At 36.0% G+C, this 19,895-nt stretch overlaps 1 protein-coding gene across 1 annotated transcript in view; it reads right to left on the bottom strand.

Annotated features, from left to right (window-relative positions):
- Positions 1-18,727, bottom strand: part of LOC102223978 (leukocyte tyrosine kinase receptor) — a 75,967-nt gene extending 57,240 nt beyond the window's left edge. The window contains exon 1 of the mRNA XM_023353088.1: positions 18,424-18,727. Within this exon, the coding sequence (XP_023208856.1) occupies positions 18,424-18,466 (43 nt within the window). The 5' untranslated portion in view covers positions 18,467-18,727. The remainder of the gene's footprint in view (positions 1-18,423) is intronic.
- Positions 18,728-19,895: the final 1,168 nt, after the last annotated feature.

Here is a 19,895-nt window from a genome sequence, read left to right as displayed (position 1 = left end):
ACAAATCGGAATTACGAAAATAAATTAGATTAGTGAAAAGAGGGCAATTTTGAAAATAAAAACTTGTTGGTTTTTTTTATGTTTTTATGCTAGCATGTTTTTAAGATGTATTAAAGTGAATTTAATTTGCAAAACTGCAAATGAAAACCTTTTTTTGCATCACACGAGTCGTAATCAACAACAGGATGTTACTACTGGTGGAAACGACAAAGAAGACAACAGGAAGTGGTATGATGATGGCACTGCATATTTTTTAATGACTTCATGCATGAACAAACTTATTCCCCTGTGATTTTAATTGCATTTCTTATTTAATTTATACATTACAATCACAAAACTGTGTTTTTTCAACACAAAGTTTTGCACACATTGGCAAGTAAAATGAATAATCAAATTTTACTGAAGTTCTCAAAATGTTTTTTGCAGGGAAAAAAGAAAAACGATACTGTTTAGCATCACATATGATTTCATCTCACAGATTCAGCTTAAAAAGGGTGATAAGGCATTGCAGTGATTGGTCAGAAAGGAACAACACTTGCCTCTGGTAAGGTCAAAGTTCAGGATTCCACATCTAGAATTCCTGTCAAAATCACTGCAGACCAAAATCACACAAACTCCATTCCACATATGCCAACACTAATGAGACAAAAGTGAAAAAGTTAATGTAGATTCATGGATAACAATGTGTCTTTTTGAGTGGGAAAATAAAAGTATGGTATGAATTTTAGGAAATCTAGGACATCTCACTTATCACATAACAGATTTAGGCTCCAAGCCCACAAGCAACTCTGCAGGGAAAAGCAAGTATAGACAGTAGGTGGATGGATGTTGTTAATAAAGGATTATATAAGGGTCTTATAAGTTGAAATTTCTGTGTAGGAGAACTGAAAGCATCTTTTCAGCTTGAAAGGCCTCGACAACACTGATGACATTAAACGGAAAGGTCACTATCAGTAATTATGTTCCTGAGATGGAGAGTCGGTGCGTAATGCCGCCATCTTCATCCACTCCCCAAACGTCTTCCTCAGTGATGTCAGCTTCACCCACACGAGAAAACTAATAGCCCCCATCACATGACTGGGGAAAATTGACCTTTTCTGAGCTCCATCTGATGCCAAAACTAAAGCTAAACTTAATATTCAATAAAATGCAACTTGCTCTAAATTACATTAAATCACTAAGTTACTGAGAGAAGAAGTCCAGAAATGCATTTTTCATAATGTACTGATGATTGATACAAGAATTCAGCCAATTATATGGCTGAGTCCTTTTAACATTCCTGCTGTGTCTCTAAGCTTGGTGTATTTATTCGTCTTCTGCCCAGGAAAGGCTCTTCTTACTTAGTGTCTCAATAGATTTTTGCATGAGGACTTCCAGATAGTCGCCTTACAGTAAAGCATCATTTGTGTTCATTACTTGAAATAAAATCTTCATTTGTCAGGTTTTATAGGGGGAGTTTATGGGGGAAACCTAAAACTGGTTTGATGCTTATCCAAATAAAAAGTAAAAACCAGACAAGGTTTTATCAGATGGTTAACTCCCAGTTCATTCTTTTTCCATCACTCAGATATATTTTGAAAGCTTCAACTGTTTGAACTCATCTCGTCTGTTCAACAAATATGAACGTACATACCAGCACGCACATGAACCATAAATATACTTTGCATCTTCAATTTTCTGTCAGTCAACTGCAGACTTGTTAGTAATTAGAGGCATTCAAACACAACCACACAAACTGAGAAATCCACAAAATGCTCTTAAGCCGTCCTTAACGAGGTCCCACGTTTCTACACAACGTGGGAATGATTACTGACAGCTTTTGTTAAGTCGCGAGGACACAAAGTTCTTGGCTTCTCCTCACACTTATTTTATGGACCTGCAGACTTCCAACTTTTACATATTGTTTAGCTGCAGAGGATTATCAGTAAAGTCCCACTTGTAAAACATTTTATTACTAGTTTCGGCTCAGTTTAGCTCTCTTATCTTCAGCTCTTTTGCTTTGGTTTTCTACATGCTGCACAGTGAAAATGAACACATCAGATTTGACCTTTAACCTACAAAGTTTTGTTCACCCACATATGAACCGAACTGTCAGTTTTTAAACCATAGGGAATTAAAACTGCCCATCTTTTTATGACAACTTCTGCAACAGCTTTCCATATCGTTTTGTATGGATGTAGGTTAATATATGCTCAAGTTGACTTCTGAAAGTCCTGAACCCATTAATTTATGGTTAGTGGTTGAAAACAAGCTAATAAGGGATTAGCCAACCCATTTAAAAGACATCCAAAACAACTGCCAGCATGCCCACATCTGGCTAACAAAGGCAGTTCACCCTAAAAGCAGACCATAAGATGCTGAAGAAAGTCTAAGGCTCATACAGTGTCATTTTTAGGAGTGTATTTACAGAAAAGTATATTTGTAAGGTTAACTTTCACAGCATGTTCGAAAGAAGGAAACTTTTGCTCCACAAAACATAAAGATCAGACTTAAAGGTGTCCTACGATGCTTCATTGAACAGATTAGGGTAGGTCTATTGACTATACAAAACATGCTTATTACATGTTTTTTGTCACAAAATCATTCTTAGACAAAAATTTACTGTACAGTTTTGTCTATTTTGAGCTATTTCAGGGCGTCTTGTAACTTTAAATCCAGATAAGCTGCTGTTGGCCACGCCCCCAAATCAATGTTTAAACTTGCACGTGAAAATGGCTGCAAGCAATTATACAACTGTACATGTTTGAACAGCAGAAGTGGAGCCTCCTGCACAAGCAAGAAGAATGCAGCAAGTGGTTTCTGGATGGCAAGTCAACAACAAAACACGTGTCTTTTCCAGCAGCCATTGTACAGCGGTAAAACCAGCTGACCAAATTTGATGGAGCTCCACTTGGGTTGCTAGGTGACGGCTTTGCTGGGGTTACTAAGCAACAGTGCAGTGTCTGCTAATTTGTGACGTTACATTCTGGAGGTTTTGAAATGGCTCGTTTTCCAGACACCAAAAAACATAAATGTTCTGCCAAAAACCAGCTGGGCTTTTTCTACTGCTCTTTTTAGAAGCAGTAGAAACACAAATGGAAGTACAAAAACGTGCAAGATGTTAATTTTGCCAGAAAAAAGACGACAAGTACAGCTTTTAGCTTTATCCATATGAAAAACTGGAGGTGAAATCTTCATGGTTTGGGAAGTTTTGGGCGTTACCATCATAAGATCCACCATGTATTTGAGAAAAATGTGAAATCATCTGCAAGAAAATTAAAGCTAAGACTCAACTCTGCAACCTGGCAGAGATGGATGACATAGAAGTAGATAAATCAAGAACTTGGTGGGAAAAAAGAAAGTCCTGGACGAAGATAAAGCCCAGATCTTTATCTCACTAAGATGCTGTGGAGTGACTTGAAACAGGCTGTAAATTCAAGAAACTCCTCAAACATCTTATAGCTAAGAGCAAAGAGAAAAGGGAAACTTTCTGAAGATCAATGTTAAAGCCTGAAAGAAGCATCTTCCTGATGGGTTTTCAAAAAAACTTTCTTTTTAATCCTCCAGTGCAAAGAGAAATTATTTATCCCTCCGATTGCTTTTAAAACCGAGACTGATTGTTTACAACCTCAAAAAACGTTAGAGCAAAAGACATAAAGATTTTTTAAGTTTATACATGCTTTAGACACTTTTTGAAACTAGAAATTTGCTTTACAGGAACTTCTACAGCCTCAGAAAATAAAATGCATTTAGTTCACATTCATGCAATAAAACCTCAAAAATTCCCCAACAGTTGATTCCATGAGAAACTACTACAATTCAGTAAGTATTATAGAAATATCCTCTAGTAATTCAATTTAAATATTTATCTCCTAGGTTACAAAAACGCTTCTCTGAAGATTTCAAGATCTGATTGATTCCCGTAACACTTTCAAAATGGAGGCTCACATTTTCCTCAAGTTGGATCTTACATTTTTAGTTACTACTGCTGATTAAAAGCCTGTTAAACTCACTTTCAACACTAGAAACTTGCTTCTTTTTGGAAGAGTGACCTATTTTCTCACAACATATCAAAAATCAATCACTGACTTTACTAATTAAAAAATAACACACAAAACTAAAGCTTTTTTTTTTTTTTTGCATTGAGTGATCGCTATCAAGATTGGGAAACTCTTGTAGATTTCTCTGTTATTATTATCAATATTATTATTCAGACTAACAGATATTCTCTGATATTAACTGATTCGTTTTATTATAAACAATCACTCATCTGAAGGACTACCCTGACTACAGCGCTTAGTACTCAAAATATTAAATAAAAGGACTAAATTTTAAGATTTACTTAGTTTATTGCTCTCTGAGGACTCTAAGGAAAGAGGTTTGTTTTTAAGTTTTGTCTTTAATCTGAGGTTTGACAATAAAATGAAGAATAAATTCAAAGTCTCCACCTATGAATCGACAGCTAATAAAACCAGAACCACCAGGGACAGAATTGGAAAAAGTACCAGATACTTGTTTACTTCCTCCATGACTTGTTCCTTATTGTGCATTGAAAATTGAAACCAGGTGATATTTAAAGCAAAAATCTCAGGTGTTGAGCAAAACAAAAAAACGACATCAATTGAACCTTTTAGGATAAGTAAGGAAAGAGTTTTGTGCACAAAAGGAAAGTTTTATAAATCCCATTGCGCTTATAAGACTTTATTTAAAAAGTAGTGTTTTAACTAATCAAGATATTAAGTCATTTTTTGAGTGTATTTAAGATTTGTGTCAACATCAAATATTTGCTCAATTCTGAAGCTAGATTTATATTATCCTATAAATGGTTGGCTAAAAATGCAGTATATATATAAGGTGCACCGCATTATAAGGCGCATAGAATAGATGCTACAGTAGAGGCTGGGGTTACGTTCTGCATCCATTAGATCAGGGGTCTCAAACTCCAGTCCTCGAGAGCCGCAGTCCTGCAGTTTTTAGATGTTCCAGAGGTACCAAACACTGGAATGAAATGGCTTAATGACCACCTCCTTGTGTAGATCAGTTCTCCAGAGCCTTAATGACCTAATTATTCTGTTCCGGTGGTGCAGCAGAGGCACATCTAAAAGTTGCAGGACTGCGGCCCTCGAGGACTGGAGTTTGAGACCCCTGCTTTACAGTGTACTAAAAATGTGGTGTTTTTGCACCTCAAAATCCAATATGGCTGCCTTAAAAAGAGCTAAATTAAGTTAAAAAAAAGTTTATTTGTAGTGCCTAACTACAACAGTTTGAAAAGGAATGATTTAGACAAATGTATAGTACATGATGCAAACAAACAAACAAAGAAAAACTGCAACCGGAGTTATTGGGGAAGGAGACATCAGGAGGGGGTGATCAGCCAATCAGAGGCAGAAGTGAGTTAATATTAGAACTGTGTCATTTTGAATGCAGAGTGGAAAGATTTATTCTATTAATTTTAATAATTGTTTTATAACAAGCTTCCTAGACTAGAGAGAGACTAACAAGGTCAGTCTATTACTCTTCAGAGGGCAACTGCATAATTTTCACATTAAAGGTTTCATTCTTATGAATAAAATTCTTTTTTTTTTTTAAAGTAAACACACAAAGTTACAACTAATCACTGACTATTTCAATACTTTCTTAGTTGCTGTTGCTGAGCTTGGTAGAACATTTAACAGAACATTAACCTGCAGTGACAGGCAATGAACTAAGCTTATAAAGATTAAGCATAAACTGTTAAATTTATTGTTTGTGTGCACATTTTATATTTGACCATCTGTATTCTCTTTATACATAAATAAAAACCTTATTTCCCTTGTATGTTTAAATATCTTCACTGAGAGAAGTGGCGTAAAAGTCAAATGTCTTGTTTTTGCACAGAAATGTTGATGATGAAAGCTGATTCTGATTGTTTTCATCTAAAATAAAACCAGCTTCAAAATTATTGTACCCAACGTTTTATGATTAAAATAGAAAAATGGTATGTGGAAATATTTCTTTTTTCCAATCACTTTCTGGTGAACTAAATCAAATTTAAACTTACTTTTGTTCTTGAACGCCACCTTTTTGGGAGAATAGAGGTTTAAAAGTACAAATGTTTTACAACAAAAGTGTAAATGAATTATTAGATACTTTCCACTCCTCTGATTTATTAAATGTAGGATGTTTTTGTACTTTCTAACTGATTCTGGGCTGCCATAAAGTGTGTTGGTGACATAATTGGATCTTTATTAAGGTTTTCAGTTAATTTCAAAACAATCCATCAAGATCTTTTACTTATTTTTTTGCACACAAAAACAGTTTTACTATTGTTTGCAGCCAGATGCACATCTAAAGACGCCTTCATGCGCTGTGAATCAGGCTTCCAGCATTTAACAATTAAGCCCCATGATTCAATTTATAGTTTAATTGGTTGCAGCTTGGCTCCATTTAACTGGTTTACAGTAAAAGACGCACAAACATGTCACCCTTTCACAGAAAAAAGTTTTTTTAAACATACCATTCAGTTTTCTCCGACAAGAAAATATAAAAACAAGGCTTTGAAAGCAATGTCCTTGACATTTATAGAACATATAAATTCAATGTTACCACAATTCAGCAGACATAAAGGAAAAAACATGTGATTTTGATATAATTGGTATTTTGAGCAATTATTAAGGAAAAAAAAAGGAAAATAACCAAAACCTGCATTCATATATATACAGTATATACTGTATATTATTAAAACTTCATTTGTTTATCATTTTTAGTCAAAGTTTTTAAGAGCCACGTTGCAGGTTGTAGACCCCTGTTATACAATAACTAACAACTTGAGTGACTTATTCAAAATGCATTTACCCAATTAGAAATCTCTTGTCACTGGAAATTACTAAGTAAACTAAATGCATGTACTAAATTCACATCTAATGCACACATTATCATGAACTTAGACTTAGACTGACTTTATTGTCATTTTGCATGCACAGGGTTTATACAGAACGAAATTTCGCTCTGTATAAACCCTGTGTATAAGCTCAACATGAAGCTCAACAGCATTTCTAAACCGTGAACCCATTATTTTGTGGAACAAACAGGAAAATGGAAAATGCACCGGATCAGAAACTTGGTGAATTTTCTGACCTGCAGAGTCGCAGTTCATCCTCACCATGACTCACCACTTTACTGCAGTTAAGTGGAATCAGCTGTCCAGCGACTTCAGAGAGATTACTGCTGACAGTGTGCTAATTTAATGCTTCCTGAAATATGGGGAAAATTAAAAACACAAGGATGAGTCGGTAACGGTTGCTTTGAGTGTTGTTTGTTCTCTTCCTCCATCAGAACTGTTCTGACATGTTGTTGTTTTTGCACTCTGACGAGATCTCCACCCTCCTATTTGGAAACGATCTGTGCAGACAGAAAGGACATGTTTCGTATTTCAAACTAATAGTTGGCAAGAGATGTTACTAAGAGATACACTCTGCAGCCAAAAGTATTCGCTGACCTGCCTTGACTCACATATGAAGTTAAGTGACATCCCATTCTTAATCCATGGGGTTTATTCAGTATGACATTGGTCCACCCTTTGCAGCTTGAACAGCTTTTACTCTTCTGGGAAGGCTCTCCACAAGGTTTAGGAGTGTTTATAGGGATTTTTGACCATTCTTCCAGAAGTGCATTTGTGAAGTCACACACAGATGTTGGACGAGAAGGCCTGGCTCTCAGTCTCTGCTCTAATTCAACTTAAAGGTGTTGAGGTCAGGACTCTGTGGAGGCCAGTCAAGTTCATCCACACCAGTCTCTACCATCTGAGTCTTTATAAACCTTGCTTTGTGCACTGGTGAACAGCCATGTTGGAAAAGGAAGCGGTTAGCTCCAAACTCTTCCCACAAAGTAGGGAGTTTGGAATCGTGAAAATTGTCCTGGTATGCTGAAGCATACAGAGTTCCTTTCACTTGAACTAAGGGGCAAAGCCCAGCTCCTGAAAAACAAGCCCACAGCATAACCCCCCCTCCACCAAACTTTACACTTGGCACAATGCAGTCAGGCAAGCACCGCTCTCCTGGCTCAAACCCAGACTCATCCATTAGATTGCCAGATGGAGAACGCGCCTCCACTGCTCTAGAATCTAGTGGCGCCGTACTTTACACCACAGCATCTGACGCTTTGCATTGACCTTGGTGATGTCTGGTTGGATGCAGCTGCTCCACCATGGAGCTTCCATTCCACGAAGCTCTCTGCGCTCTGTTCTGGAGCTAATCTGAAAGCCACATTACGTTTGGAGGTCTGTGGTGATCGACAGCAGAACGTTAGTGACCTCTTTGCACTATGCACGTCAGCATCCGCTGCCCCCACTCCATCAGTCTACGTGGGCGACCACTTCGTGGCCGAGTTGCTGTCGTTCCCAAACATTTCCATTTTCTCATACTACGGCTGACAGTTGACTGTGGAATATTTAGGAGCGAGGAAATTTCACGACAGGATTTGCACAGGTGGCATCCAATCACATGGAAGTGATTGGAACGCCTGATTCCAATAATTTGGATGGGTGAGCAAATACTTTTAGCAATATAGTGAATGTTACATGAGGATAGGAATATATATATGGAATCAGCCTTTAAAACTATTGTTTCCTAAATTAAATTTGTCAAAATGTATTTTAAAATATGAAAACTGAACCACAGGTAAGCTGTTTTCTATATAATTTGTCTGAAACAAGTTACTCGCTTTTCATGGGTTATGATAGTTTTTTATGTCCAAGGTTGTGATATAGTTGCAGTTGAAGTTCACATTTCTGAGTAAAACAAGTGAAATTCAGCTTTTGTCGTAAATTGTACCATAAGTGTTGTGTTATAAAGACAGATGATGTTAAGTACAACAGGTTTCAGCCAAAAAAACTAAATTCTGATGTCCATTGTGTGAGATTTAGGTGTTTATTCTGGTGTAGGCCGTATTTGTTTTATTTATTGTAACTTGGAGCAGTCTGCACACATTTTTGAAGTTTGGTGCTCTCAAAGAATGGTTGAAATACAAATACAATCAATCAGACTATTTATGTAGCACTTTTTATACAAAAAAAATGCAAAGAGCGTTAAAAATAAAAGTAAAAAACAACGATAGCCCAACATAGACACCATCATTTGAGGAAACATTTTAAATCCAATGAAAACCTTTCTAATCCACTAACAGAAGGAAGGACTTCTTACTTTATGAACTGACAGCTCCTCCCCCTTTTTCTAATGCCGTTTGAAACTATTGTATGTATTAGCTCTGTGTTTTCTTTACAAATATTATATTTTAGTATATATATTTTAGACATATTTAATAAAATAGTCTTTCATGAGTAGTTTTGCTATGTCTTGTATATGTTTATCATTATTAATTTTACAAATGGTAACTGCTGCCAACTGCTACTTTCTGCTCATTGTGAGCTATTGCTTTGTAGTTTGTTTAGGGTTATTTATTATTTTTTTGTTAATGTATAGGGGCAGAAGCTGCAGGACTGATGTTAACCAACTTGATTTCCTCTCTTGTTAGAATAAATACAATGAACCTGAGTATTTCTGTCGTGAAGTCAGCCTACCGGACCCGAGACGAACAGAAAGGCTACATATGTAAATATTCGGTGGATAAAACAGATATTGTTTCTTCAACTTATAAATAAGGACCAATAAAATGTCTTGGATAGGTCAGTAAATGCATTTGCTCTCCTACCTCGATTAAAACATCTATCTATAACTTTTTGCAATTTCAACAGACGTTTTCTCAATCCACACATATTTCTCAAAACTAAACAGATTTATCCACGCTCTAAGTTCTTCGTGACTCGGTTTTATTCGTTTTCTGCAATATTGCTGACAAAAAGACAAACGGTGAAATAAAAAAGCAACAATCCACATGCTGCGCGGAGTAAAAAGCAGATCCTATGGTTATTGTGACGTCCATTTTAATGTACAGACACACAATTCTGCTCTCATCCTGAAAGAAACCACACACAAATGTGTGTGGTTTGTGTGGTTTTTACTTTTACTTTTAAAAGTAAAAGTAAAACTTTTACTTTTAAAAGTTCATCAAGCAGCCTAAATGAATCCAGCTCTGAAGGCCGACATGCTGGAATGGAGCACGGCGGTTTAATTACGGTTTTCCAACGGGAGCCTTCAAGGTACAGTTTCATCAGTTATGGTCACTCCTAGAGTTCACAATGTTTATCTAGATAATTATAATCCACTGGGGGCTGCCGCTCGGCATGCATGTGCAGCATTAGACAGCGCCAAACATTTAATTAAGAAGCTCCACAGCAACAAGTCGGTTTAAAATAAACACCTGCAGCATTTGAGATGTCTGCGTGATTCAGACGGGAACATTTTACATACAGCCATTGTGCTGCATAAAAGATGATTCTTCATTACTGATTTTTTTTTGTCACGTTTAAAATGTTTCAGGCCATCAAACTAATTTAGTACCAGATAGGAATAAGTTGAGTAAGTACACCAAACTTTATTATCAAAGCACTGCAAAAATAGAAAATTGTACCAAGTATTTCTGGTGCAGTTTCTAGTGCAAATATCTTAGCACACTCACGGTAAGATAAAACTAACGTGAAAATAAGTTTTCAGCACAAAATGGGAGCTAGTTTTAAGTCAACAATTCCTCGATATTTACTTTAAACAAGTTCTAGTTCCACTGGCAGATTATATTACTCATAATAAAGAAATTTTCCCCACGTTACAAGTTACATAATCTGCCAGGAAAGCTAGCGTTTATCCTTCTGTTGTCATGTGATCAACAACAGGATGTCATTACAGGCGTAAAAAATGAAGAAGACAAACAGAAAAGGAGGATGAAGTAGTGGCATGTTTTTATTGACTTATTGCATAAACAAACTTATTCACGCTTGATTTTAATTGTGTTTCTTATTTAATGGGAAGACCGCAATTATTAATTTGTGTGTGTGTGGGGGGGGGGCGTTACATTAGCGAAATATCAACAACGTTTTGTGCACATTTGTGCTGGAAAGTTAGCTAATGATATAAAGCACATGAGAAAGTTTGCTTCTTAAATTTGACTGTTTCACAAAATTCATCCAAAGTGATTTAAAAGACTAACTACCTATCATAAACATTATTCTAACCCTTTTTGTTTTATTTACTCTGATTATCTAGATCCCGATAATACGGGACGAACATTTCTAACCTAATACTTTTTCACACAACTGTACATTAGAATATTTTTTATTCTCAAGGCCCAATAGAAAAAAACTAATCAATGCATTTCCAACAGTCGATTGTGACATTGTTTACTTCCTCTGTCTGTCCTATTTTCCTCAATTATGCTTTTCTTGCCCCCAGTTGCTCACACTTACTAAAAGGCGGAAAACATCTTGAAGTCACACTTGAAAGGAACTTCAGCGCAGCTGGGTTATTATCTATCTGCTCTCCAACCAGGTCAGAAATTGCCCTCAGCCGTCTCTTTGATCCCCCATTCTCGTATTTTTACGAACACTGTGTTAGCATCATTACACTTAACTACGCGTGAGCAGCAGAGGTACTAACCCTCCATCTACTTCTTCTTTGTGTGGCAGATAACCAGCGAAGGGAGACTTCAGGGAAACAAGAGGGACAAATGGAGTCTTTAAATGTTATACCCACCACCAGACAATAGTGATTTTATATAATGTGACTGAAAGATATATGGGTCATATTTTCTACAAGTAAAGTTTCATCACTGTAAAATCCGAGCAAGTATTTTGATCCAGTGTCTGCAAATGTACTGATATTTGCACCAGAAAATAGACAAGAAATACTTTGTAAGATTTTGTGTTTATTCAATATCTTTGAGAAAAAACGTCTCCAGTCTTTGCACTGCAAAAACACAAAATCTTACCAAGGATTTTTAGTCCAGTTTCTAGTGCAAATATGTTAATATACTTGAAATAAGTTAAAAAATAACTTACAGGTAACTTTTTAACAAGACATATGAGGGTGTTTTAAGTCAGCAATTCCTTAATATTGATATGAAAGAACTATTTCTATTTGCAGATTATTTCACTTAACATGAGAAAAATGGGAAGTGAAATAATCTGCCAATGAAACTAGTCCGTTTTAAATCAATATTAAGGAATTATTTACTTAAAGCAAGTTCATACATCGCGTTGAAAAGTTACTTGTAAGTAAGTTTGATCATTTTTCAAGTGTGCTGCAACATTTGCACGAGAAACTACATCAAAAATACTTAGTAAGATTTTGTATTTTTGCAGTGCAGAGATCAAATCCACGTTAAGTCCAACATTTCTGAGTGGAAAACTGATCAAGTCTCAAATATTTGAGGGAAGTCCTGGATAAACCTTAAGTTATTCAATGGAAAGTTTTAAAAAAAGTTTTTAATATAAAAAATATCCAGTAAATCCAAATCTTGTCTTTTTCCGATGGTATTTTCACATTAGATAATGCGATCATATCCAACTCTTTCTGCATCTAAAAGGAACAATTCCTATTTTTTACCCCCAAAAATCTAAATTGGGTCACTTCAATATGTAGTACTAAATCAGATGTGTAACTAATTATTTTGATAATGTCTGCAGTCTGTACTCTTATGTCACATCTTATCAAACTTTTAAGCCATTGATGTGAGATATGCATCATAATTCTGCACCAGAAGAAGCAAATCAGGACGTAAACAATTCCTGAAGACTAGAATTATGACAAATATTTAAAAAGTCTGTGTCAGTGAATCGAATCACATCTCAACCCCACATTTCCTGACTCTTCCACACACAAGGACATTTCCCAACCGCCACCAAAGATGCTTCATGCGTAGCATCTGCACCAAGCTGAACATTGATTTCAACGTTTCAACACTTCAAATGTGTTTTTGGTTAAATTTAGCAGAGTCTAGATAATTTCCTCCATCTTCTGTCTTACCACTGCAGCCCAGACACTTGATCAGTACAAGAGATTGTTCCCACTTGGACTCCACACCCTTTACCTGCCAGAAATTCCTGCTGCTCATTCTGAATGTTGCTGTAGACCCCTTGGCAGCTTTCCTGACCCGTTTTCCTGTCTTTTCATTCATTCTGGAGGAACTTCCAGGTCTTTATGTCACAATTTTATGTCTTCTAAAACTTTGGAAATTATTTTGCTAATGTCTCTTGTCCATGAGTTGCTATTGGGAAATAATGCAATGTTTGGAAAAGCAAAGAATAATCAGAAGCACATTTAAATGATGGTGGGTGTAATAGATTTTTAAATTAGTTTAAATGAAGTAGTTAGTTATAAACACAGTGACATTATAATTATGGCTATAATGATTAATCGAATTAATTGTGATGAGACGATTATTTCTCTAATTGTTAACTATTTTAGCAAACGATTAATCGCTAACTAGAGTGTACAGACTGAAAATAGTCTATTTGCTGAAAATACAATTTATTCAGAGCAGTAATTAAATCAAAACTCTACAAAATATTTATACATTTTGCATTTAAAATAAAAACATCTTTGTGTGTAAATATGTTTTATCTTCATCTGGTTCAAATTCACTAAAGGAATGATATTTAATTACATTTTAGGTAATAAAATATTTATTTTGTTATTAAAAATGAATTGAATTATTTGCATATTTTAATGTATTTGTAATATTGCACAAAAATGATTAAGTAGTTAAATGAGAAATCTGTAGAATATGTCAAATTGTTTTATCCAATTAATTGTCAGAATAATCAAACAGTATAAAACTGAATAAAACGTGTCTTTCTTCTCATTTAATATGTTTATATGTATTAATGTAGTTATAAAACACTAAGATCTCCACCATCTTTGACCTCATCAGGTCATTCCTGAGTCTTGGTAAATCTCTGCCAAATCAGAGGAAATTCCCTCCTTTGCTCGTAATATTGAGAAATATGAATGGATGTTGAGGAAATGAGAGATAAATCACAATAACTCAAAGTAAAGCAGAACTTTTAAAGAAACAATATGAGCTAAGGAGCAGAAAGTTCACTCTGTGCGTCTGTAATAATGCAGCATCGAGTTTTTTCATATAAAGGTTCAATAATCGCACTTCATCATATAGATGTTGCCGTTTTCATAAATGTGTTTATATCGTTCCCTCTTGACTGCTTCCGACTCACTGTTTATATTCTGTTTGTGTTTTTAAATCATAACTTTTACAACTTTATGTTTGATTTAAATGTCTCCTGCCAGAAGAGAGTAAAAAAAAAAAAAAAACTCCACTTTCAGTGTTTTTCTGCTTTCAGAAAACAAGTTTCTGATTTTAAAACGCAGGTGGAGATGAAAATGAAGAGAGTAGATTAAATTATATTTCAAATGTATTAATTTCACAAGGCAGGTCAAAAATTATTACTATTGACTCCGGTCAATACTAACTGTTAGTTATTTTGACAAGCTGCTCGTCAATGGGAAAACTCTTTAGTGAGTTTCTCATTATAAAGTGGAGAATAAAATGAAATGGAATTAGAAAAAAACTATTTAAAAAATTTAATTTTACATATTAAAAAAATTTAAATGTAAAAGGAAAAATACTAATTTAACATAATAATAATATTATTATTATTAATAATAAATCACAACATTTGGCAACTATTTCTGACTTCATCATCTAGTTTTTAGTACAAATATATTATTACATTTGGAATAAGGCAAAACTAACAAGTTTTCAACAACATATAGAAGCTTGTTTTAAGTCAGTAATTTTAATATTGATTTTTAAATAATGGACAGATTATTTATCCTATAGAATGAGAAAAATGTCTTGTTATATAAGAAATAATTTGTCAGTGGAGCCACTACTTTTTATACTCAATATTAAGGAATTATTGACTTAAAACAAGCTCCTCTGTCTTTCTGAAAAGTTATTTGTAAGTTAGTTTTGCCTTATTTCAAGTCTACTATGATATTTGAACTAGAAACTAGACTAAAAATACTTGCAGTGAAGGATCTTTGTGTTGTTTTGATGTGAATGACGAGCTACGATAACGACGGTACAACAGAAAAATCCAGCAGCAAACGAGTTAGAAACCATGGTGATGTGATTGAACAATCAACATAAAGCAGAGGGAATTATTAACCATAAAACATGAAAAATCTGAACCAATACACAAATAAACAGCAATAATAAAAAGAAAGATTCACTGAATAACTCCAGAGGAATGCAGGGAAATTAATTAACACAAAGGAAGTTGAACTAAGACTCAAATAGAGATCTGAGTGACATAAATCTAAATGAACACATGAATAATTGGCAGCCTAGATATAAAACACAAGAGTGGACCAAAACACTCAAAGATCGTAAAACATCTCTCCACTTTTCTCATTTTTTCTGTCCTTTTCAGTCTTCATTTATATCTTTCTTTCAATCTCCCTTGAAACATTTCAATTACCTTGAGAATGAACTGTGATTATTTATTTATATTTTTGTCGGGTTTTTTATTTTGATGCATTGAATCGCAAAGTGGGATTTGTGGTAAATGTACTGATTGGTGGGAAGGTTGTTCAGATTGTGAAGCTGAAGTGGAACAGCAGACAATGACCCCCACACAGACGCAGCTGAACCCCGGTGGTTTTTCCACTGTGTCTTTCTGTGGCCAGTCAATAAGGAGTGGGTGGGTGCCCAAGATGCCCAAGTAAAATATTTAGATCAAATTATGATGAAAAGTAGTTTGAAAGTGTAAAAACAGTACGCATAGCGCTGCGAAATGCATTGTGAAATCTGTTATTTTCAAAAATGCTCTGTAAAAGGTAATGAAAAAGAAATGTTGCCCTTTATGGAGCTTTTGTGTTATTGGTCAAACTTTAAAAAAGTGAATATCAGTAAAAGATAACTTGATTAAACACAAAAAAAGGTTTAAAATTATTGTTTCATGTTTAAAGAGAAGAAAAAGCAATCCAAACATTTCAAAAACACAAAATCTGACCAATTATTTTACTCTAGTTTAAGTAAATAATTCCTTAATATTGATGAAATAGTACTAGCTTCACTGGCAGATTATTTAACGTATAACAAGATATTTTTTCTCATAAGTGAAATAATCTGCCTGACAAAAAAAAAACCATCACTGCAAAAACAGAAAATCTTACCAAGTATTTTTGTCTAGTTTAGTGCTAATATCTTACTGCTCCTGAAATAAGACAGATCTAACTTACAAGTAATTGTTCAGTAAGAAATATGATCTTATTTTACGTGAATAATTTCTTAATGTTGATGATAAAGTACTAGCTTCACTGGCAATTATTTCACCTATAACAAGATATTTTTTCCATGTTATAAGTGAAATAATCTGTATTGGAACTAGAACTTTTTCATCAAGATTAACCCTTTCATGCATAGTGGTCACTACAGTGGACAGCTTTCTAAAAGCCATTTTCTTGTGCTTCCTGTGGATGTTTATGTTATAAATGCACACAGACCACTGAAGTGGACATCATAAAATATACCATCAACTACTGGCCATCAGCTGCAAATGCAAGAAATTATTTTTGTTAAATACAATATGGCCGACAGACAAAAAAGCATGAGAACCGACCCGGTCCCTCCTTCTACTGTAGACGACTCTTGCAAGTAAAAAAAATATTGTGACATCAGATAACCCCTAAGGAACAATACTACTGATGTATTTTTCGAATAACAACTTTATATTTGGACAAAATACAACTGATCACATAAAAATAAAAACAAATTAAAAAATATTTTTACAAAAAAAATTTCCTACCTTTTTTATGCCTTAAGAAAAGAATTTTAAAAAATGAAAAAAAAATTCTGACACAAAGGATCATAATTCATGCAAGAGAGGGTTAAGGAATTACTGACTTAAAACAATATCTTGCAGAAAAATGACTTGTTAGTTAGTTTTGTCTTATTTCAAGTGTACTACGACATTTGCAGTAAAAACTAGACAAAAATAAATCTTGGTGAGATTTTGTGTTTTTGCAGTGAATCAATCATTTGTCGGCTCTTTGGGGTCTCTGTTACTTTGGGTTTTCTTGTAAACCACTGTGAGCTCTATTATCTACAAATGGAGAAAATATGGAACGGTGTTGAGCCCAGGGAAACCAAAATCACATCAATCAACTCATCCAGGACGTCAGAAGAGAACAGAAAACAAGATGTGAATGTTTTGCAAGCCTAAACTTATTGATGATCTCTGAGACAAAAATAGAAATGTATTTATTTGTTTTTTGTGGATCCAGTTAAGTCAACTCGTATGTCTTGTTGAAAAGTTACTTGTGAGTTCGTACACTTCGAATAAGACAAAACTAAGATATATGCAGTAGAAACGAGACAGAAATACTTAAGACTTTGAGTTTTTGCGGCATGTTTGTGAACATGAACCTGTAGAGTTTGAATTCAAAAATATTCAATTTGAACAGCAACAGTGAACAAATTCCTCTGGTTTTTCCAGTGACGTCGTAGGAAGATGTTTTATTTACAGTCAGCATCAACTCCTTTTGTTTTCCCAACAAACCTTCACAGATGCAGCTCAAGACATCAAGCAGTGCAGCTTGCAAGAAAACAAGTGATGTCATAGTACATTTAGTGAATTTAAAAACATAAACACCCTGGATAAAAATTCCTTAAGCGCTTGTTGGAACTGGAAAAACCAATCTCAGTCTGTGCTGCATGCCGCATTCGCCCCAGGACTTGGACGGAGTGGGAGAACTGACTTAATGCTGTGAAATTTGGCAAACGCTCACCCTGGGCACTTTTAAGTGACTGACTGCAGTAAGAGCCACTTCCAGAGATCCATGCAGCGACTGTAACTTCCCAAGCTGCAAGGGGGAGGACTTCCTAATGTGAGCCCTGCTTGTTAAAGAAAACTGGGGGCTTGTTGAAGAAGAAGAAGAAAAAGAAGTTGACTATATACCAGCCGCCCTAATTAGAATCCATTCGATTGGTTAAACAATTTCTCAGCTAAAGAAATTATACATTTTTAAGTAGTGATTGAGATAACACGATAGCTTAATTGGAAAAATGCACTTATATGTGCAGTAAAGCAGGCAAACACAAATGAAAATGATGCTCTTAAATAAAAAGATTCTCACTGAGACGTTATTTATATCTTCCTGTCTAAGCTGAAGTCAGATTTTCTCCATTTAGTCCAAACAAACCCAACAGCAGTGTGCTTTATGCTGACAGGCAGGGCAGCAGTTTTCCTGCCAAGTCTTGTCCCCCTGCTGCAGTGTAAATGAACGTAAATCAAATTCTTTCAAGTGTTCCTCTTGGGGGGAAATGACAGCTACACAGATGCCAGGATTGGTATTAATATGTTTGTTTTTTCACAGTGCGTGGAAACTGAGATGGATAGGGATGAAATCATGCCGCAACAGGCTCGCAAAACAGAGTACAAATAAAACCCCAAATCCAGGTTACACATTTAAAAACTTCAAAATATAAATAAAAAAACAACAACTTTGATTCTTTAAAGCTATAAAAGTTACAAAACAAATGAGTACTTACTTAAGAAAATCACGATGTGGAGATGCTTCCTCCTAAAATCCATGACTTTCCTGGTTGCACGGCCACAGCGAGCGGAGCTTCTGGTTCATTTACTCCCGCAACCACGCGTGGGTCTGACCGCCTGGACGCGCCTCGGCAGACGGACACATGCGCGCTGCTCCGGCCGGACTGTGGAGTTATTTCTCCAAGTTGCGCACTGTTGTTGCCTTTACTCACTTCAGTGATGCTGATGATGATGATGCTGCTGCTGCAGCTCCCGGTGACGACAGAGCCCCAAACCCTCCCCCTCGGCTTCTGCCTCCGTTAGTCACCGCTCCTGCGGGGCTCTTCAGTCCCGCAGATGTTTCTGGTGCGTTTTAAAGGTTTAATGCCCGGATGTGAGTTCTTGGTCTCTGAAGAAAGCTCCGAGATCATAAAACTAATCTCAGTTAATGAGGTGATAATCTAACAACAAACCGGAAGGTCGATAATAAAAGCGTCTGCTTCATTTTGACTATAATTAGAGTAGCTTGAAAGCGCAATTGCGTTTTTATGAGGCAAAATATGGCGCTCACGCAAATCCTTTCCCAGCTTTTAAGGCTGGGGCTTGTTAAAGGGAATCTGATGTAAAGCTGCCGGTCGGCCAGGGGCGGTTCTGGCCTGAATGGGGCCACAGGCAAGAATGAATGGCCTCCACTTCCTTCAAACCACAGTTGGTAGTAACTAGTTACATTTAGTAATTTTTTGGAAAATATTTACTTTTACTATCAAGAATCACTACTTTTTACTTGAGTAAAATTTCTTGGTACTCTATCCACTGTAACTCTATTGAATGAAGAAAAAGCTGTTTTAACCACAAATTCACCAGACAGACACCTGCAGTTTTTGTTAAAGTTTCACCAGAAGGAAAAAAATAATAGAAAATATTTTTATTTTCCTTTGGGTCATGACTGAAAGAACGAGATCGCGGATACAAGCGGCCGAAATGGGTTTTCTCTGTAGGATGTCTGGGCTCTCCCTAAGAGATAGGGTGAGAAGCTCAGTCATCCGGGAGACTCAGAGTAGAGCTGCTGCTCCTTCACATCGAGAGGAGTCAGTTGAGGCTCGGGCATCTGGTCAGGATGCCTCCTGGACGCCTCCCTGGTGAGGTGCTCCGGGCACGACCCACTGGGAGGAGGCCCCGGGGAAGACCCAGGACACGCTGGAGGGACGATGTCTCTGGGCTGGCCTGGGAACGCCTCGGGATTCCCCCAGAGGAGCTGGAACAAGTGGCTGGGAAGAGGAAAGTCTGGGCCTCCCTTCTGAAGCTGTTACCCCCGCGACCCGACCCCGGATAAAACGGAAGAAAATGGATGGATGGATGAAATATTGATTGTCTTGGTTTTGTTTACTGAAAGCAACAGAATGTTGTCGTCATGTTTGAATTCGCCAGATAATTTAGAGACGTTGTGAGTTTCACAAGCTAGCTCGACGCTATCAGCGCTGTTTTCATC

This window comes from Xiphophorus maculatus, chromosome 19, assembly GCF_002775205.1.
Source record: "Xiphophorus maculatus strain JP 163 A chromosome 19, X_maculatus-5.0-male, whole genome shotgun sequence".
NCBI classification, from domain to species: domain Eukaryota; kingdom Metazoa; phylum Chordata; class Actinopteri; order Cyprinodontiformes; family Poeciliidae; genus Xiphophorus; species Xiphophorus maculatus.
This window is presented reverse-complemented; position numbering and strand designations above follow the sequence as displayed.